We start from the raw sequence: 22,707 nt of genomic DNA on the forward strand, positions 1-22,707 counted from the left end.
ATTTCCTAACGGCTGCTACCAGAATCAGACATAGCGCAAGAAGAAAAAAAATTGCACTGACCAAATTGCCACCCCAGATGAAAGAAATACATCATTTCTCTGTGATTTTTTTTTCATACATTTGTGCAGTTTCTGCCTTTACCATGCTGGCCCATTTTCCCTATAGCAATTGTAAGCTTAGCATCATCTCTTCCAACTACTGTGCATTTTTTTAGGGCTGGAGCTCATACATTTCCTTCTTCAGAGTAAGGGAATTAGGTGCTAGAGAAATGCAGTGTTTTTAAACCCAGCCTTTCACTTGTTAATGTCCTGCTAACTTCAGATCTTCCTGTGGAATGACTATCTCATTGAAATAAATAAATAAATAAATAAATAAATTCAAGGATTCTATGACTTTCTCCTCATTTACTGTCCTTTTGATGTCACCGCTAATGAAGTTACATGGAAGTGCTTATAAATTGGCTGCAGAGTCCTTTTTGTGTAAATCCTGGATGCAGGCACTCCCTGAGACTTTCCCACTGCAAAAGTAAATTGGTTGGGGAAGTTACGAGAGGCAGAACTGTTTTGGAGCCATGCACATATCAGGGAATTGTTAGAGACTCAGGTATTCTAGAGGATACATAAACCACTTGGATACTACCTTTCCATAGCTGGACTGTAATCTCACAGTCATCAACACAAAAATTAAAACTTACTAACATCATACTCATCTTTGCTGTTTGCTTTAAGAAATACAACGCATGCTTTCAAAATATTTCTGCTGTTTAAATGATTAATTCTACACAGAACTAGAAACAAAAGACATCTGTCAAGAGTTATCAGTCTCAGAGAGCAAAATGCCCAGAGGCAAGAAAATATTGCATGAACCCTCTGAGGATCAATGGGTTATTTATTCTAACAAGGACGTGATGCCTTGGACCAGCTTCACAATAGGTTCTAATACCATGTTCTGGCTTCATTACTTACATAAAAAACTGTGTTAGGAAACAAAATTATTTAAAGATTACATTAAAAATCTTAACAAGGGCATCATAATTCTTAGACAAGTCATAAGCTCTGCTGCAGCTTTATGCATTTTTTTTTTTTTGAGCACTCTAAAAATTAAGCTATGTATTTCCTAAAGCAAAGCATTTTCCATCAGAGAAATCCTATTTTCTGTTTGTCCTCAGCAGTGCTGTCAGGAATCCATGGGGGTCTGATAGCTGACTGGCATTTTATCTGTGCTACAGGAGGAAAACAACACCAACCTTTACCCTAGTGTACCACCAGAGCCCCATCACACGGGCATCCGCTTGTGTTCCAGCAGCTGGTGGGGAGTAACAAAATGCAAAGGCCAGGCATCTCTGCTGGAAGGGGCATGCATGAAGAAAATTGCAGCAATAAATGTGGCAGACTCCATAAGTGCTGCAAAAGGATAAGCATGGAAGTGGTGCAGATCAGCTGGACCCTGTGAAGGGAGTGGAGGAACACCAGGGCCCTATTGCTTTGCTCACAGAAGCACTTCCTGACCTTGGGCCATCATTGTGTTGCATAACTCTTATAAAATAGGAATGAGAACATGCATGCTTGAAAGATGGAAATAGAAGGAGCCCATGGGAAACTTCCCGCTGACTGCAGTGTTGCACAATCAGGTGCTATTCAACTGCATGTAGAACAGGAACACGAAAATGGCAGAGAGCTTGGAGATGTTAAAAATAAATCCATGACAGCAGAGTCCAGGACAGGCTGTTTTCATCCAACTTTGCATATTGGTTACATATCCTCTCAGCTATGTTTTCAAAACACACAATAAATAAGCAAGCAAGCAAGCAAGTAAGTAAGTAAATAAATAAATAAAATCTGTTCTGCAACTGGGGCTTTAAAACATGCTTGTTAACCAATAATTATTGCACAGACTAAGTACGTCTCAGGAGTTCTGCCCCCAGCAGCAAGAGTATAAAGGGCTTTAACATCTACAAGTGCACTGATATTTGCAACAACAAAACTTAAACAGTTAAAGAATCAGTTTTATTTAACTTTCATCGTGCTATTTCTGAGTGCCAAGTGCAGTTAATTTATCTCCATGTCTGTGCCAAAACCAAAATTTTTCATCTCCATTAGCCTAATTAATCAAATGGAGTTAAATTATAATCGGTAAGCATTAAGTGCAGCTGTCAAAAAACCCCTCTAGTTGACTTTGATCTCCCTTACTAGTGAGACGGTTAAGGGTAGGTATGAACTCCGCTATTTGTAATATAACTGACATCTAAAGGGAATGATTTCTGCGATTTAATTAAACACTGTGATGCAGTGCCTGAGTTTCTGTTGCAGAGGCTGCTAGCCAGAAGCAAGACGCAGCTGTGGGGAGCTGCAAACAGGCACTTCTGGAGAGGCCGACCTCCCAGCATGAGCATACTAACTATAGTACTGCATACATACATACATACATGAACCTTCCTTTAATGGAAGAGTTAGCCATTCCTACTGCTGTTTTACAGTTTGACTTTTGTTAGTAGCTATTCAGTTGTAGGTTGCATTAAAAAACAATCCAGTCCGTGGTGGTTTTGTTGTCTGTAGGAAGTAGCTCCAACTTCAGCTGTTTTTATGTTGGGTTGCAGCTATACACATGTTTATAGTCAAGTAACCCTGCTCTCCGCCAGCGTGGACCTGAGTCAACAACTCCATTGGGATAAAAGCAGCATTACACACAGGCAGTACTCTTCACTTTGAAAAACCAGCTCTTCCTTCTCACAGCACAGAGGCTTATTTTCCTGCTCTCCAGGGCTATTTGAATTTACTTCCCACCAGAGTACTTGGGATGGTTCAGGCTGCACAGAGGCTGTCCCACCCCCCTCTGTGGCCATCTCGCTCTCTCCTCTGAAGACCAGTGGAACAAGAAGGTGTCACACACAGAGCAGTAAATGCAGGATGGCTCCACAGCGCTTAGGTTTGAGGAACCGTATGACCTAAATTTCTTACAAAATTGCTTTCTGCAAAAATCTTAAACTGCCAACATTGATGCTTTTGGTTCTCCCTATGGTATCCACCCGAGACTGATAGGCTTTGCTAAAAAAAATCTTGCAACCTGATACAGAGGTTAACTCTGAGGTCTCTCTGTCCCTTTGTGGCCAGTGGAGCCTGCTGGGGTGGATTGAGTTGCAGACACCCTGCCCCAGCGTAGAACCAGCCCCACACTCTGTGCAATGGGATGAGTTTCCTCTCCTCATTCTCCTCGCAGTAAAAGCACAGTGTTAGGACAACAGACAGCTTCTGTGCAACAGTTACTAACAAAGGAGAAAAAAATAGGAAATTGGAGCGGCACAGTATTCCTCATTTCACACCCAAAAATCAGCCCCACAAAGCCTGATTGTGAGTGGAGACTGTAGTATAGAACATGCTTTTCCTTTTTTGGGAAACACAGACTGGTGAGGGAGGGATGAGTAGGAAGGGAACAAGGGTAGAAAAAAAGACAAAAAATCCAAAGCACTGTTATAGTATTTGATCATTTTCTCTTCAGTAGGCAAACCTCCAGTGTTTCTCAGACTGATATGCGACAGTCAGCCAGAAGGGGAGGAGCAAAGGGAGATGCCACTTGAGCTGGCAGGCCAGCAGCTCTTTAAATAGAAAAGCTTTCAGGGAACTCGGGGCTGGCGCTTACTACACAAATCTTATTACAGCCATTTCCACCCAGAACAGCCTCCGCCTCATAGCTGCAGTAATCAAAAAGCCCCTGAAGGAATGGGAGGGGGGATGAGGGGGAAAAGAGGGACTCAGCAGGCCTAGGCCCAAACCCTCGCCTCCCCACGCAGCGCTGTGAGGCGAGGCCCCAGGGGAGGCAGTACCTGTGAGTCAGCTCCTCCGCCTCCTCTGGGTCCACAGCTTCTTCCTCCTCCTCTTCTTCCTCCTCCTCCTCTTCTTCCTCCTCTTCTTCATCCTCTATAAAGGAGGAGGTCTCAGATGCCCGGTCACACTCTGCACCACGGTACCCCTCCATGTTCTTTCTTGCTCAGGCTCTCGTCGTTGATTTTTACCCCCGACCCTGTCCTCCCCAGGGTTGCCTGAAGCAACTGTCATCCCCAGCAGCTCTCACTTCTCCTGACTCAGGGCAGTCTTTAAATAGACGGCAGCAAAGTTGCAGCACTGTCGCTGCTGGTCCCACCCCAGGTCCTAGCACCAACCGGGTGCCAGGGCACACGGCACAGCCCCTGTACAGCCTATTCCAGTTCTGTTACGATTATTGAATTGGAAGCTCTCGATAACATCTGTTTCTCCCATATAAATCTGAGCCTATTAAAAGTTCTGCTAGAAGACTATAGAGTTCCTAGAGAAATCCTAGATAAGGCACTAACAGTTACTGACATCGTGTAAGATGATTGGTGACAAGTGAACCTAATGCCAAACAAGTACCCCAAACCAGCCCTAAAACACATGAGCTGAACTAAAGCATCTTTTGGTTCAAAGAGATGTTGGCATCTTGCACCAATTTTGAAACTTTGGTCAGCAGTGGAAAACAGACATCCTACTAAAAGTCTCCCAGCAGAAGTATTCCTCACAGTGGGTGTAATGAAGGGCTTTGTTTTGAAATTGTGGCAAAACAATTCCAAAACAATTTATATTGTGGAACTTTATCTGAAGTTTTCTATCAAAAGTTACAGTCCAACACACATCAAATATCGTTTACTTGATGTTGTTCCAGTTGTCTGGCACTTCCATAGAAAGTAGGGCTGCTCTTGTTTGCCTTGACAAAGAGTATGATAATATGACATCTAGTGACATTTGATCCCTGAACATCTCAGATTATTTTTTAATATACGTACTGCCACTTTCTGTGCATTATGCCAGGTATCCACTTACCCAATTAGCTTCTTTCACTATAAGGTAAACTAAGTCATACTGCATTGCACTTGTTGATGGCACCCACAACTACTACTTTACTATAACTAATTTAATTACCGGGGCAGTTTTGTCACAAACATGCTTGTCCTGGTATTTGGCAAATATACCATCTAGTTTTTATAATTTTAAGTATAGCTTATCAGAAGTAAATGAACTGAAAAAAACCACACTGGATTACTTGTAAAAATATAGGTCATCACAAGCTTGTGTAAAGATGATTAATAAGATGGGTTGGTTTTTATAAAGTTGCATGGCAGTTTCAGGAAAAACGTTGTTTCAAACATAAAGCAGTAATTTAAGGCTTTTTCTTCCCTATATTTGTTTTGAATGTAAAACCCTAAGAGATGGTCATTTATACTTTGCTGCCTCACATCCAGCTCACTTAAAATGCATTTTTGCTGAATTTGAACATGATGTCCCTTCTTAATTATACTATTTTTGAGAGTTCACATTTTGTAGAAAAAGCAATGCCCAGGGCTTTTTAAAAAAGGAGCAACATCCCCCTCACCCCAATCTACAGACCATCTTTGAATCTAGGCATCATTTTGTTCTAAAAAAAATTTGGTAGAGTTTTACATAAAACAGGGCAAAATGAAACGCTTCACCCATTACACCACTTGATAAAAATGAGGAATGATGCAGGGAACATCCACATAGAGGGAGAACATTTTAGATGAGTGACCATGTCAGATTAAAACTGAAAGCCTGTTAAAAGGAAGCTGTTTCAAGAAGCAAGCCAAAATATTAGATAGACTAGATCATGATTAAGCGTGAGCAGAAAGTAAACTTCCAGCAGGCAAACAGTTTACTGTTTCTAGAACTTCTAAATTGTAAGACTTTAAATAAATTAGAACCTAACATTTGCACAAGAAAAAAATAATACATGTTATTTTCAGTTGCAAGGGCTTGCACAAACTTGTTACAAGTGGCAACAGATGAAAATTGTACCTGTACACAGACACAGTACAAAATACCCGTAGAAAATTTTTATTTGTAACAGGTGCCTTGACCTTTACATTCATTTCCTTTTCTACTTAATTATAGGATCGATATCAAATGTTCAGTGCAAAAGAACATAAAACGTCAAAGAAAGCTGTATTCTCTATAAACTTTATTCCACGGGACACCATACAAAATATTAAAAAAAAAAAAAAAAAAAAAAGAAAATATGAATTTGACATCCATTAGAAGTACAGCTTTTACAATGAATTGGTCTTCAATAACAAACACATGACAGGCACAAACTGTGCTACAGCAGGTCTAAAAAGTTTCATTACTTTGTTGTTTGGAAAAGCTACAGTTTTTAAGATTACTTATTTGAAATCAATTTACAGCAGCTTACCAGTTAACAAACATTTACACAAAATCAAAACAAAATCCCAGCTTAGTGTAGCTATTGTGGGGCAGTGGGTATTTTAAGCACATATCGCTACTACTTTGAATTTGTAAAACGAAGCACTAAAAATCATCTTGCCTATTACGTGAACATGAATCATTTACATAAACTGAACTGTCCATTTTCAGTTCAACTTTCTTGTAGTAGAACTGTTGATTGAAAATTCCATTTTAGATTACAGTTCTTGATATCCAGAACATTACCAACTGTAATCTAGCTTAATTTTCATAAATTGTTGCCTTTGTTCTATATAAAAGAAAAATAGAACTGGGAAGTGCCAAACTGAGCAAAAGTGCATACTGCATTAAACAGACAGAAAGCACAAGCTGTCTGCTCATCAAGGAGAGTTTGTGTGCAATGCCTTAAGGACACAGACTCATACATTGTTTAGTTCTGATTTCAGTTATTTCATTGTTAAATTTGTCTGAATTGATGATAACACAGATTATGGAAAAAAGTCAGTACATCCCCATACTTTGTTTACAACAGATTTATTCCTGTGGTCTGCTGCTTTATTCACAACATTCTTTTCCATAAATCAACAATACAAGCGTTCCCAGAAAACACATCTCTGAGTGAACAACTGCATTAATAAATGTCAATAATAAAATATGAAGTCTTTCTTACAAAGATATCCTTAACAAAAGTATAACAAGAAAAGCACGTCATAAAATAACAAGGGTGTAACCTGGGTTTTTTATTTCAGCAGGATCCAATATGGAGAAAATGAAAGAAGTTTATTATCTTCTCTGTATGGTGGCTCTTAAAGGTAATACAAAGCTCAGGTCTTTCTTGTCTCGCAGTATCTGCCAAGACTGAGGAAAAAAGTAGAAGGGTTAGAAGGATAAATCATATTTTCCATCAATATTTAAATACCCTTTTAAGCAGTAAGCCTCACAGATCCACAAAAATAAATTTGGTATTTTTCTCCCCTTGAGAAGAGATTTTTATTTATTTATTTACTTGGGGAAAAATAATCTAAAAGTACACAAAATGCACAGGACTATTAAGAAAGGTGCATCCTTTCAAGAAGAAAGTGGATTTGTGTTTTTGGAGACTGAGACAGATGGTCATATATTTCACATAAGGATTACATTGATACTCTAACTGCAAAATAATTGTCTTAAAAGCACACATACCAAAACTACTGATACAGGAAGTTATACTCTGCCATTTGCAGAATCTGTGTCTTTAAAGTACATTATTAACATTTTCTTCTGTATTCTCATGGATTCCAATACACATCTGTCACATCTTTCAGATCATGAACTTGGGAATAATTGTACTGACTCTCCTATCTTAATGCACAGTTCATTTTACCCATAACATGTAATGAAAACCACAGGAAAAGATATCACTCAATAACAGTGAGCTGTATTTACATTACTTTATTTTCCTAAAAAAGATTAATTTTTTTATTCACGCATATTTATATGTATATTCTATTTTGTAGGTTTACAGACATGAAGTATACATACATGTAATATACACATCTATATTAAATGTACTTAAGAAGTACATACACATTACTGTGTTCAGTTTTGGGCACCTCAGTACAGAAAGGATATTGAGGGGCTGTAGCAGGTCCATAGAAGGGCAACAAGACTGTGAAGGGCTTGGAGAACATGCCCTATGAGGAGCAAGTGAAGGAACTGGGGCTGTTTAGTCTGGGGAGGAGGCTGAGGGGGGACCTTATTGCTCCCATGAAATACCTGAAAGGTGCTTACAGCAAGAGCGGGGTTGGTCTCTTCTCACTGGTGGCAGGTGATAGGACGAGGGGAAATGGCCTCAAGTTGTGCCAGGGTAAATTTAGGTTGGATATCAGGAAATGCTTCTTTACAGAAAGGGTTGTTAAGCAGTGGAATAGGCTCCCCAGGGAGGTGGTTGAGTCACAATCCCTGGATGTGTTTAAAAACCGTTTGGATGTGGTGCTCAGGGACATGATTTAGCTGAGGGTTGTTAGAATTAGGGTAGCATGGTTAGGTCATGGTTGGACTCGATGATCTTTAAGGTCTTTTCCAACCTGAGTGATTCTATGATCAGAATCAGGCAGGTAAAATAACTATCATTTGTTTACCTATCTTGAAAACCAAAGTGACCGGAAAAATAAAATGGATGCTATTTTTACCTTCAAAAATTCCTCTTTGATAGTATCAAACTTCTGTTTTTCATGTACAGCTCTCGCAGTGTTCGTCCTATCAAAGGGCTCTGCAAGATCAAAGGCAAACATTAAAAGTGTTAAAAAAAAAACTACAGCTATTCAATCTTCACAGAGCTAGCAATGAAGAGGAAAAAAAGATAGAGTCAACATACCATTTCTTCCCAAGAGGTTTTTAAGCAGCTGATTGCAGCTTCTTTCTCAAATCTATATTTCTGTGCAATATTAATCCAAAATAGTCTCAAACCCTAAATGCTCTAACATGTAAACCACAATACTGTCAAATCATAATTTCTTGCAAAGCATGGTATGTTGGTTGTGCTTAACTCATGCATCAGTAATTATCAGTGACTGCTTATTAGTCTGTGATATCAGAATAAGATTTTGTAAATGTAAATGTTTTAAGACTTGCTACTCATTAGACTCACCTCATGCAACAGTTTCAGTGAAATACAGAGAGATCTTAAAATACTATCACTTTTTATCTAAGTATGAACTGCTGTAAAAATCTGTTCTATGATATCTATTCAGAAGTTAACAGCTAACAGAGTTTAAAGTTTGCAGCTATCAGACTACAAGTTTATATGGTTTTCATGTTTTCCTTTTTTTTGCTAACAATTAATACTTTGGAACATTTTTTTGATTAAAGTACTCTTTGCTACTGATAAAACTTCCTAACATTATGGAAAAGTAACAGGTGCTGAACAATTACGTATTGGGACGCAGTAGAAAAAAAATTTCTTACGTCTTTGTTGCGTTACTAGAAAACTATTTAAATAACAGGTATATCTCTCCAGATGAGGTCCTGAGGGTGGGCCCTGTGGTACGGAGCTGTGTGGAGCAGTGCCTGGAGAGCTGTGCCCCGTGGGGAACCCACACAGGATCAGACAGGGAAGGATGGCATCCCATGGGAGGGTCCCACATGGAGAAGGGGCAGAGGGTGGCCATGAAGAAGTGTCAGAGAAAAAGAGTTATGAACTGACCACACCCCCTGTTGCCCTGTTGCTGCTCAGGGGAAGGAGGTAGGAGAGAGTGGATAAAGGGAAGGTATCGGTAGTTTCCTTTAAGTTCTCAATGCTCTCGCCTATTATTAATTGGCAATAAATTACAATAATCTTCCCTACACTGAGTCTGTTTTGACCATCACATGGTAACTCAGGAGTGATTGACTGGTGTCCTTATCTAACTCAAGAATTTTTTTTCATTGTATTTTCCTCCCTTGCCTCATTGAGAAGGGGGAGTGAGAAAGCAGCTGTGTGCTGCTTGGCTACCTAACCACAACAGTTGGTTGTGAACTGCCTTTATTCAGATAGGGACATAAGGTAAAATAAAGCACTAAACAGACATCAGAAGGGATTACAACATCGCGTGGACCAGGACTTGAAATGTGGAATATATTCTGGGGCACTGGAGTTTTATTACTGAAACCTATTTAAATTTGTAGTCAAACAAATCGTTTCAAGCAGTAACTGTTGCATCTGGGAAGTTTCTGTAAGATATTTCTTCAGACTAGTTATATAAAATTTTTAATTTATGTTTACAGGGCAGATTTATTATTCTTTAGAATGCATCAAACAGTTTTGATTGAAACTCAAAACTGTCAATTAAATTAGGGAATTACCCAGTCTTCTAGTACCAGAGATGTCATTGGGTAGACTGACCTACTGCTACAAAGAATTCCACATCTCTTAGCACGTGAAACAGTGTAGCACTTCCTTTGTTTGTCTTACATATGATGCTAACTGTTCATTTAATGCTAGGATCTTTTTGGTTTTTATTTTGAGCCAAGTGAGATTTTTGTGAATTAACAGCTGTACAATCTTCCTTAGCTCACTGGGGGAAAAGGTACTCTTCCTAGTCACAAAAAACTGACTCACATCTTCCCTTTATTCTTGCATATTTACTAGCTGTCAACAGACAAATTCATTCCCTGGAGCACAGTACAAGTACTTCTGCAATCAGCAACTATTTACACCACTTTACATTTTCTAACCATCTGTACAGTGAGACTCCATCATAAGTTACTTTGTTCACACACTGAGATGAAAATATTAAAAGAAAAAAATGTAATGCAACTTGATCACCAATATTTGTGGGAAAGCCTAAAAAGGCATCGTTCTTTCAAATGAAAATATAAGTAATCATAAACTTCCAAAACTGATGCAAAACAAACCCCGAAGAATTATTTCTATTATTATTTTTAACATCTGGTCCAAGAACAAATAAGGTACAACAGCGTAGAAAGCTTCCAATCCTGTTTCCCTAAGTGACTGCTAATTGACTGTCTAATAAAATTACCATGCTTTAAGCATTTCCAAACTTGCCTTTTTTTTTAAAAAAAAAAGATAACATTTTTATTGTTTGATATGGACAAGATTTAACCTCAAAACAGAATAATCACCAGCAATTTAGAGATTCTGAGAAGGAACATGCGCCAATAAAAAAGTGTTCTCTCTATGCCTATAATGCTAACTGCCTGCCAAATTTTGAACTGTTTGAAAAGAGCACCTCTGCTTTTTTGTTTCTCAAAAAGCAGAAATAAAGTGAGAATCAGTCTCAAGATGGATAAAAATTAAAACACAATTTTTTCTTTGAGCAAGCCTAAATATATTGCTACATGGAATGGATTATGAATTATGGCAACTTGTATACATAGAGTTCTGTGATCTATCAACAAATACATTTGAAATATTAAAAAAAATACACAATACCAATCATTAAAATTTTAGTCCCAACCAGACTTGGAAACCATAACATTTTGACACATTTAGCTAGCTTTCAAAAGCTTCTCAAATTACAAAGAAGTTTATCCAAATAGTTTCTGTTAAACCAGTTCAGCTCAACAACTGCTGAAAGTATGAGGCCTACTTTGAGTTGAAATAAGAAATGCATTTTTTTTCCTTCCTACTTATAAATAAAATCTCTGAATACAATGATTAATCACGCCTTCACTGGAAGCACACCGTAACAGGAAGGAATAGGAAATACCAACTACAGATCATTTTGCTGTTTTAATAGTTCAAATGCAAAATGTAGCCTTTAAAAAGTTATGTGCAATCAATAATATTTAATACAAGTTCTAAAATGGCTGTTCTATATGCTAATATTCTATTTTCCAACTCAGCAGAAAGTGAATGTTATTATTCTACCACACTGAAGCACCATGAAAAAGTTGAAAGCCTGAAACATACAGGCAGCCGCCTTGTAACACAGAGCATCAGCATCATGTGACAGCAGCAGGCACAGCTGCTGAGCATTCCCACCTCCCACATTCAGAACACAGCCTTGGCAATGTCTGCACTACACTATCCCAGATCACTTCAGCTGCGCAGATACTCTTGAATCCTCACATTTCTTAATTGAGACGATGAAGTCGAATGTGAAGCCTTCTTCACAGGTTTCAGTGTATTTTACCCTATAACTGTTTTTTTTTGTTTTTCTTTTTTTCTTTCATGACTTCTTTTTTCTTTTTTTTTTTTTTTTTCCTCCCTTTTATTTTTTCTTTCCCCCCAGGACCAAATAAAGGACAGGAATTTCATCACGTGGTTTGACACAGCCATCCGTATGACTTACAGCCAAATTAGTGAGCTCTAGCCACAGAACAGCTGATTTCACCAGTAGGTAATTTTCTCTGCACACAGTAGCACAATCGTATGAAATTACGTGCACACACACATGATGCACATCCACCCTGCCACGAATCTTGAGGGATGCCTGCATCTAAGCCACAGGCCTTCTGCTTTACTGCCCCTATTCCCCCCACCACAGGATTTCTGCAGTCTCTCAGCCACTCTTGACATACTGTTTGGCTCCTATCCAAACTCCAGTTCTCTTTTATCCAAAAACTTCAACCTTTGAGGTCCTAATCCCAATAGTCTCCCATATATTTGAAGCTAGGACCCAAGCCACCTCCCACTTTTCAAACCTTCACTTCTTACCTCAGTGTCCTAAACCAGATACTTCTAATTCTACTTCTTCTGCCCCCTTGTTCCTTTTCACAGTCTCCTCTCCAGCAAATTTTCCTTCACCTGCTGCACTGTGACTCTCACTTTTCTTTTTTGTTTCATCTTCACAGTCCTCTTTCCAGTCTACATGATACCTCCCAGTCCCTTCCCTGCTTTTCTTTTCACACACTGATCTAAAAATCACAATCCTTCTCTATTATTTTCACATTCCCTGGTCTAGGCTTCACCTTCTCCTTGTAGACTACTGATGGCAGCTGAAAGGAAACAAGAGCACAAGAAATAGGTTCTTGCACTGTGCTACTTCCCAGTTTAGCCTGAACTACAGGTGCCAAGACCAGTGACTCCAAAACGTAGCCTTGGTTTCACCTCTGGTTCTGGAGGGTAACATACATTCTCTGTGGAAACTGCACATGCAAAAGCCCATCAAAAATAGTAGCTGTGAGTGGATCAATGTATGCATAATTTACTTACTGCTAAGACATGAATTGCCAGAACCTTACTAGAACAAAAAATATTCTCACAGAGGTATCTGAATATGGTCCACTCTGTTTTTTTCAGAAGATCAATCATGGCAAAACTGAAGACTGTTTTTACAGAGCAGCCAAGCATACTACTGTCCATAAAGGCCATTCCTTGTCAAAGCCTTAATCACTATGCCAAAAGTAACAGGGCAATGAGTCCTCTTGAAGAAAAGGTCAGGAGAACTATTTTTAAACACTACAGAACTTAAAGCTTCCATATCAGATGTTTTCAGTAAGACTGTTTCCAACACTATTTACACTGATTAAACTTCATTTGCTGCATACATATATTTCACATGCATGTCATTAAATTTTATGGTGCTCATATTTTAAGTGATTGATTTAGTGTCTTAAGTTAAAGATGATAACATAGCTTTAAATTTTACCTTCTACACATATATATTTGTTTCTCCATTCAATATCATCAGGTCTTGGAATAGCTTTGGCCTCACGAACTGAAATCATTTGATGGCTCCAACTACGGAAAAGGAAAAGAAATTGCAGACCTTTTAACTCTTAATTCTGAATGAATAATGTCTGTTTACATTAATAAATTGTCATACTGCTCTGTCACAAGCCTGTATATTACAGTACTTTGTAGTAATGAGAAAGTTAGTGTAAAGTACTATACAAAAGTAAGGAATGCTGGGTAGGAAACAAGAAAGAATTCCATAAGCACTTTAGTATATTTATGAAAACATTTGCAGAACAGAACATCATAGATTTCCATGTCATCTTGAATATGGAGTCCTACATTTATTTCTAAATCCAAAATAAATTACAGTCTCATATATCTTTCAGATATTTCTTTGGGGAAAAGAGTTTAAGAGCAGAGGAAGACAAAGTATTTCATTAACATGCATTCAGTGATGAACAGAGAAAAAGAAAGCATGCTTACAGATGAGCTTTCCCAGTGCAAGAAGCTCATTAGAAAGCACTGATATTTTGTATATGTGGTAATTTAGATATTCTGTAACTGTACAAAATTTAGAACAACTCAAAGGTGCCTTTGAATGTAAGCTACTGCATGCTGCAGTTTTACAACAATGAAACCAGAAGAAATGATCACACTGAAACAGGAACAGCAGTGCAGTTTAGAGGGCAGTTTTTACAAGGCTTGGCACAATGACATGCCAAACATAATGGCAGCCAGAGCAACACTTACAGTTTTATGATCTCAACCAGTTCTACCCAGCCATTTTTCAATTGTTCTTATCTAAACCAGACAACTGCTGTATCACAGCAAAAAGCCTGAAATTCCAACAACAGATCACAACACACACTGACGAGCTGGGATTAGAAATAGCTGGGTAGCATGCTGCTAGCTGAACTGGTGTAATGTACACCTGACTGGATCTCCTGCTTGTATGGATCTTTTGACATAATGCAAAGATACAGGCAATGCAAATCATCAGTTAAGTTTGGAAGAACTCTGTGCCCCACAGGTCATAGACCAGCTGTCGTAACTCCATTAAGTCAGTAGTGATAAGACAGTTTACACTAGCTAAAAGTCTGTGCCTACAGATTCTACAAATTAGCTCAAGTACAACTCGTGATTAAAACCACTTTTGAAAGTCAGCCTGTAATTCCACAGAGCATGTACACTGCTCTTAAACAAACAAATAATATCCACACAAAAGGAAAAAACAAAAACCTAGATGATCACAGAAAAGCTACAGTTCCGGAACAGTGGTTGTGACTGGAAGAAGCAGACAGTTTAACTATCCATCTGAAGTATAATTTCACCTCAAAAAACACTTTTGCCCTTGACCTCTTTCTTCTTTAGGTTATACTTGGCTTTATCCTTCATCAAGAAATAAGAACATTTACCACATACTGGTTTAGTAAGAAGCAACAATAAAGTATGTTTCTATCTGCTTAAAAAGCTTTGTATACAAACATGAAAACAACTAGTTTATCTCATTAAGTCTTCATTAACCCTGCCTTGGTACCAAAACCAGCATGAATTAGAAGTGAATTACCAACAGCAAATGATTTGTTTACTGATTTTAACCTCTTTTACTTGCACACAACACCACAACTGCCAATGCAAAGTAAATATTCTACATCTTTGTATTTTAATCCATAGGTTAACAACAACCATTTGAACAGCTATCTCAGTCATTGGTTGTTTCTGGTGTGACTGCCCACATCATGTATGTGTACCATGTGTAGAATGCAAGAATTTGATAGAAAACCAGGCGTAAGCCTGTGTATGAGTTAAAAGCTTGAATTTTCCAAAGCATTACTATCATCTATTTCTGTAAGTAGCTTTGGCTTATGAAACGTGTACAAACTACAAACGTCTTGAAGAATATGATCACCTTATTACCTAATTCTGCCCTGAAGGGAACTGTCAGCAATTGTGTTTTATATTTTATCAAGACAATGTAGCTCATTTTTGATCATGTGCACCAAATATAATTTAACCAAGGTACCTTAACTTGAAACAAGAAGTGTAAAAGCAGCACAGTCCCAGATGACAATCTTTACTTTCCCTAACAGTACTTTCAGTGCAGCAAGGCCTTACCTCAAGGTCTTACTATGTAAAACGGCAGCCAAGAGGAAACCTGCTGCCTTCACTCACTGAGGTAGAAGTGAAATCAGACACTCTTTGAAAGAAGGTCTGGTAAACAGGGACCAGTTTGCAAATACTTTCTTTCAAGAACATGTCCATACATTCTTATACTTTGTCACATTCCCTCCATGATCTGCAGAGCTTTAACAGTGAAAGTTAAAATGGAGTTGTAAGCATACATATAGCCAGCTGTGTCATGTGGAACATCATGCAGACTTGAACTCCACAGCAAGATAATTCCGACTATGTTGATAATCCATTTAAGTTTTGCCCTTATAGTCTTATCTATGCAGGAACTTCCACATCACAATTCTGGTAGAAAGGGGGAGAAAATTTACTTCTTGCATACACAACAAAAAGCCCAGAAAAAAGACAGTGGAACGAGCAACGTACAAATACATGGTAACCTGCAGTATATTTGAACAAAACAAGGTGATAAAATGACTTCTCGCCATACTCCTTGGATCTATCCTGCTATCAAATATTATTCACTGCATCAAGTAAAATAAAATATACATTTTAACTGAAATATCTATTGGCATTTGCTAGATTGAGGGGGAAATTTAAAATAATGTACCTCCACCTTGCTTTTATCTTCCTGACCAATACATGCAAGAGTCAATCAACTATGCAATCCAGGCAAGTAATTTCAATTACTTACTCTGTTCAAAATGAGGGTCTTCATATATGATCTGATCATTACTACTGACCATTACACACTGTTCTTTCAGCAGAATGGACCCTGTGTATTAAACTTTGTAGTACTGTGTCCTCTACCACAGATAGGAATCTATAAGAATCACTTCTATGAAAACTGAAGTAGTGTTGTCTTCAGTAATCTTTTTAACCAAACACACTGCAATTCAGTAACTGGCACAGTACAGGTCAGTTAGATGTGACCTGACTTCACAGCCATATCGTCCAAAATAAAATCGGAAAAAACAAATCTGTGCATAAAAAGACTAGTAAATGTTTTACAGGGGAAGGAAAAGAATGAAAAATACATTGATTGTAGCAATGAAAAACAATAGCTCAATGAAAGATACAACTAACAGCCTCCTGTTGTGTCTATTAAATTCATCTTCATTCCCACCTATCGCACTGTTCCTATCAACAACCTCAACAGTGTGGCACTATGTTTATCCTCACTGGCTCACTATCACACACACATGCACACACACACACTGAAGCATTTTTTGTCTGCCTTCTCATCAACAAGGGCATTAATTTGGGTATTTCTTCTACATCCAGTTCACAGTTTTAGAAAACTACACAGAATTTTGAATGAGGAGAGCATTTGCCTTGAAGTTTTCAATCAGGATTTAAAGTTAACAGTGATGGAGAGATGACCAAGTCAACAGTAAAGCAAGGTTTTATTTCTATAGTCAGAAGAGTTGAAAGTATCATAAGCTACTGCATTAGTGCACTAACATTTCCCAACCTGATTTGTCAGCTCTACACAATTTTCAAACAGGATTTGTTAAGGGTAATTGTTACATTTTTAGGCAAAATGTCATTATTCCATTGTTTAAATATTTTACCCTTAGTGCTGGGAAACATAGCCAGATACTCATGTGGGTTTTTTTCTTGTTTTGTTTTGTTTTTAGTTTCTTATCTGACAGAATAAAATGCCCAGGTTGGAAAAAAGACATAAAATACTCTATCAGCATTCCTATTTTCCTTTTGTTGGTTTTTTTTTTTCATTTGTTTCTTCTGTCAGTTATTACTCCTGCATTACTGTTCTTCTTTAAGTATCATAATGTTTAAGTATCATAAATGATTATATACTGAAGAAATGAAAAATTCTAAATATTCTAGAACACTAAGATGAGCTTCTTACTTACTCAAATTCTGTAGCATAATATTTGAAGAAGCCTATTAGCAGTTCACCAAGACTTGACTCATTTTTTGAGAGGTAAGGAGGAATGGTACATGGTGCCTGATGAACAAGATGCAGCTGCATAGTAGGATCAAAAGATTCCTGTCAAAATAAAATCAGAGTATGTATATACAAACACACACACAACCTTAATCTAGGTGCACACTTTTTTTTTTTTTTTTTTTTTACAAAACAAAAGCTGGCCTTAATTTATTAGAAGTTCAAGAAAAACTTACAAGCAAAATGTTCTATTATTCTTGTGCTCTTCTGTTAGATATTAATTACTGCAATGAGCTTGAGCAGAATCATCTCATATAGGAGTCTCTGACAACATCCCTTGCTTTCAGTTCAATGAAGAATTTTTACATGGGACTAGACTTGCATTTACAAGCTATTAGAACATGAGCAGAGGCTAAGTAAGATAGCCTACACCAAGCTGGGTCCAGCTGAACTAACATAGTGTAGAAGATAATTCAGTTATAATCAAGTTACCTTAACTGCAATATAGACACACTCAATCCAAAGGAAGACTTGATTTCTTTTTCTCACAGCATAAACTTGCATTTCAAACCTACTAGCTCTAATATAAACCTGCACTCTGCCATATAATTATTTCAAAGATTGTAGTAGTATCTTCTCTACTCAAGCTATCTGAAAGAATAAAAAGAGACTTACACCAAAAAAACTTGAATACAGAATGTGGCATTTAAGCTAAGTACATTTTTCTTTCAGAAGCAGTAATGACCCAAGCTATTACAGGATCTCCAGAGATCATCTGTGAAAATCTAACACAGAAGCAAGTTCTGTATAAGCTTCAGAACAGACCGGTGCATTCTGTGGACTACTCTCATCTATCCCATCTGGCTGGACTGTCAGGAATCCCCAGAATCTAACTCCATGTATGATACGCTTCAGCTCTCCTGCAATAAGTCAGTTTGATGCCAGCTGGACTAAGTGCCACATGGCAACAGAATGCACAGGTGGGCAGATCTGGTGGCACTCCAGGACTTGTCACTGTTCACATCTGTGATAGTGATATATTGAGTCACAGAATTTGCCTTTTGTTTCTCATTCAAGATAAGCATGTCTTTTATATGGCACCTATGATCTAAAGCAAGTAATTTCCTTCAAAGCACAGAAGTATTTTCAGGTTGCAGTAAGAGCTGCAACTGTGATTTTTGAAGAAAAACGGACTAAGTAGGGTGGCTTGTTTCAGAAGCAGGTAAGTGGTATTTATGCGCAGTATTAGAACAGAGACATAGTTTTGATCACCTGCACCTTTTTTTTTTTTTTTGGTGTATTTCTCATTTTCATTTTCTTTTCAGTATCAGAAGTTGTAACTTCGCAGCACGTTTTAAATACTAAACTATATCCCTAACGGAGGGAGTAAACGGAAAATGTATTTGCAAATTTCCAGAATATTTTAACATCATAATCAACAGTTTTGGTTTGGTTCTATGGCAATCATATATAGAATACTCTTTTAATATTATCACTAATCCTATAATATTTAGTTGATTCTCCAAAGGCAAGGTAACAAACAAAAATTTATGCTGAGACAAGACAAAAATGCTATTCTTACAGCAGCGTTCTGGAAACACAGGAACCTGCAGTTGATTCAACTCTTTCACACATAAAAACCTGCATTTGTATACACTCATCAGCATTTTCAGAGTTACAGTCTTGTATATATTTTTGCTTTACTCATTAAAATCATTAATATTTGTAACGTACTTTGAAGACATTTATACAGTTCAAACACTACAATTTGAATTATTATTATGAACAAGTATATGTTACTGATTCTCACAGCTGTTTTCTTTAAATTACATGCTACAGAGACTTAAATACTACAGCATGTAAAATTTAGGCAAATATAATTAGCAAATTTAGTAATTAAAAAAAATTCAGGAGATAAAGCTAAACACGCAAGAGCTAGAAAGCAGTTTTAGATGCTTTTGAGCACTGTTTGCAGCAATGAAGAGATCAGAAGATATGTGGCAATGTAAAAATCAGAGAAAAAATAAACACCATCAAAATGTATCAGAGGTGTACCTAAGAAGGGTTACAAAACAGGAATAAATAAAACTTCCATTTACTGTTAGCTCAAAGGCTTCTTCTGCATTTTGATTATCCTCATTATCCAAGATGGCTGACACCACAGTATTTTCCCCGATACACAGCTTCATGAAAGCATTATAGGGAGAGTATGCAAAAGGAGTAGTTTTCTGACACTATCTCCACAAAATTATTAGCTACAGTAAAAACAAAAAACAAAAAAAAAAACCATCCACTAAAAATATATCTCTACAGGGACATCAAGACATAGCAACAACAAATAAAGAAAAATTTTAAAGAGAGCAACTGAAATGAAAAGTTAATAGGAAGGCATGAGGAATTTGCCTAGATAAATGATGACACTGGACTATTCAGCAATAGTTCTTCTGTCCTCAAGTACTTCAGAGATCAGCTATTATTTTTAGGTAAGGAATTAGATAAAAGCTCACTAATTACAGTAGTAGTTCTGCAGAGGATTAAAGCATACAGATTCACAGAGCTCTCTGGAAGTCAACCAAGTATGATATGGATACAGCCACAAAGGCTATACCAAAAGGGCATTTTGTTAAGTTACGTGAGGTTTCAAATGTCTCAAACATAGGTTACTCAGTCTCTGAAATCAAAAATGTCAGACAACTCAACAGCTGTTGGAAGGTAAACTGATGTACCACAATTGGACAGAAACAACACTACTAAACTTATTAAGAAATAGCAATCAAAGTTACAGAGGATACAGGGATATTTTCAGTTCAACATAGAGAGAATTAGGTCAGCAGCTGTCATTAGCACACATTTCTGATTGAGTGAAATCTACTCTTATAAAGAAAGTTGTTTTCACTAAAGAAATGATCAAAAGAAGTAAATAGCCCTTTTTACACTCAGGTTTATTCTATCAATGACCAGGCTTACAAACTGTTTAATTTAACCCATTATAGACACTTAACAATTCATGTATTTTAGATAAGTAGTTTCATATACATACATGATGTAGTAAATACATAAGAAACACTTACAGGGTAATTTTTTTGGAGGGATGGAAGGATGGGTTCAGGTAGGGCTATAAAAAAAAAAAGTTCAAAGTTGCTGTGATTCATGTAATTGATAGGAAACAGTATCACTGATTACCTCAATGGACTGGACTGAAATTCTATCTTAGAAACATCCACTATGAACTTCACTTGCATGCATTAAGTAAAAATTATTCCATAAATATTTATATTGCTTTATTTTGTATGCAGTAGTATAAGGAGTTAATGCAGCTAAGGGCAGACACTGATACTAAGACATTGCTATTTGCAAAAGACACGAAAAATTCTACAGCAGCTGGGTACTACGTGACTTCGAAAATTTATGTTAATTCATTGTTATAAGAAATTCATCTAGATTTTCAAAAGGCAAATCATAGCTTCACTCATTTTTTCCCCTAAATTTAAAATGATTCTGCCAAAGCATAGGAAATCTCTATATACTGCATAAGTATACAATTTTCAGCTGCTAAGTATTATATACTGCGTCTTGAACATAACTTTAAGATAAAACACCGAATACTTAATAGCCGTTCCTATCCATATAACACAATAAAGTCAAAGGCTCTTAGCTGGTCTACTGAATGGCAAGCAGGATATTAAGATCATACAGACAATAACAGTACTAACACAACATAAACTAAATAATTATAACTTTTTAAAGTCACGAATAGGGAAAACAAACTACACAATAAAATTAAGAGAGAAAACATTATCTCCCAGGTCTGATGGTGCTAAAGGTGGAAAAAAAAAAATCCCAAAGTATCAACATCCTTCTAAAGAATCAGAGCACTGACAGCACTGTTAGCACAGTTCTTGTACTTAACTTTTAACGTTACCTCATACCATGTCTTTTTACACAGTTACCTACATCACCTGATTCAACCTTCAAACAAGGTCTCACAGGGGAAGAGATGTTAAAGAATCCCTCTTCCACAGGGACCAAAAATTAGAACAGCAGAATTCTCACAGCATGCTCGGGATACCTTCAAAGAGTATAATATATGAACTAGCAGTTGCTTGAATAATCTTTTTTTTTTTTGATGGGTTTTTACAAATATGAAAGAGTATTTTATTTCTATAAGGTTTGGAATATTTTCCTATCCTCTGCCATAATGAAAGAAATGGCAACAAGATCTAGGCAATACGAGTAATTAAGATACTTCATCTGGGTCTGTATAATATACTGAGAGGATGGAGTTGCGTGGAAAAATTACTTACCACTAGCATTTGCCACAAGTTTCTGTTTTCCTAATTTATAACGACAGTTGGACCTGCTACCTGGAGGTTCATTCATAAGACACTGATGTATTTAAGAAATAAACTCAAACCAAGGTTCTGAGTTTTCTGCACAAGTATGAGAACACTGAAACGGATTAAGAAGGGAAACAGTTTGCCTGGTGAAGATAGGGACACTATCTCCTGCAAAAGAAAGCTTTTATATTACATTTTTTTCTTCCCTAGTACCATCAACAAAAGCCCCATTAGAAAATTCTGTGACTGGGACATAAGCCGCTTTCAGTATTACTACATGCATGTAGTAGAAGTAAAAACAAACAAACAAACAAAAAAACCTTGACGTGTTTACAAAAGATTAGGTGCTAGATGCACGACCAGATGACTGCCTTTTCTAGGCAGAAAAGATGACAAAGCACAGTTAAAAGGCCCCCCTTTGGTCTGTGGACTTCTATTACTCCTTAGGAAGCTGACTGATCACACAGATTTCCATAAAAATAATTATTCAAACTTTCTCCTCTCTCAGACAGCTGTGGCAGCTGCCACAAATGACTACTGCAAGTGCACTCATGCTTGCGAAGTTGTTAACATTACTTCAGGCCTACACGTTTATACTCACTAGTAACTCCTACTATTTCTTTTGTACTTTGACGCATGACCCAGTAATGGGATGATCATGACCGCACACAGCATCCAACGGAAGAAATTCCCCACTCGCCATCAGCATCCGGAGTTACTGTGACACTGAAAATAGATCTGGGGAATAAACTGCCAACTGAAAAGGGCAGGTTCCACTAAAAGAGTCATATCAGTCGCTAAATGCTTATCAAGTCACTGTTAAGATCTTCACTAATTGCTAGACTGTATAAAGATATTTTTCACCTTTCCTGCCTGTGCTTCACCTTTACACGGCCATCTTTGTACTGCAATGTAGCTCCCAATATTTCCAACCTTGCACCTAAAAATTACTTCAGCCTTTTAAAGCTGATTGTCATTTCACCTCCTCCAAATAAATC

At 37.3% G+C, this 22,707-nt stretch overlaps 2 protein-coding genes across 5 annotated transcripts in view; both read right to left on the reverse strand.

Annotated features, from left to right (window-relative positions):
- The window catches only part of CMYA5 (cardiomyopathy associated 5), a 47,754-nt gene extending 43,687 nt beyond the window's left edge, over window positions 1-4,067 (reverse strand). For both annotated transcript variants that reach the window (XR_005843161.2, XM_424765.8), the window contains exon 1: window positions 3,822-4,067. Coding sequence is in view for 1 of the 2 variants with exons in the window: in XM_424765.8 (XP_424765.5) it covers window positions 3,822-3,973 (152 nt within the window). In the remaining variant the exon portion in view is untranslated. The remainder of the gene's footprint in view (window positions 1-3,821) is intronic.
- Window positions 4,068-5,969: 1,902 nt separating this feature from the next.
- Window positions 5,970-22,707, reverse strand: part of PAPD4 (poly(A) RNA polymerase D4, non-canonical) — a 38,451-nt gene continuing 21,713 nt past the window's right edge. For all 3 annotated transcript variants that reach the window (XM_003642953.6, XM_015277629.4, XM_015277628.4), the window contains 5 exons: window positions 20,444-20,487; window positions 17,338-17,474; window positions 13,302-13,393; window positions 8,400-8,479; window positions 5,970-7,086 (listed from right to left, as the gene is read on the reverse strand). In XM_003642953.6, coding sequence (XP_003643001.2) covers window positions 7,012-7,086; window positions 8,400-8,479; window positions 13,302-13,393; window positions 17,338-17,474; window positions 20,444-20,487 — 428 coding nt within the window. In that variant the 3' untranslated portion in view covers window positions 5,970-7,011. The remainder of the gene's footprint in view (window positions 7,087-8,399; window positions 8,480-13,301; window positions 13,394-17,337; window positions 17,475-20,443; window positions 20,488-22,707) is intronic.

Source organism: Gallus gallus, chromosome Z (genome assembly GCF_016699485.2).
Source record: "Gallus gallus isolate bGalGal1 chromosome Z, bGalGal1.mat.broiler.GRCg7b, whole genome shotgun sequence".
NCBI lineage: Eukaryota > Metazoa > Chordata > Aves > Galliformes > Phasianidae > Gallus > Gallus gallus.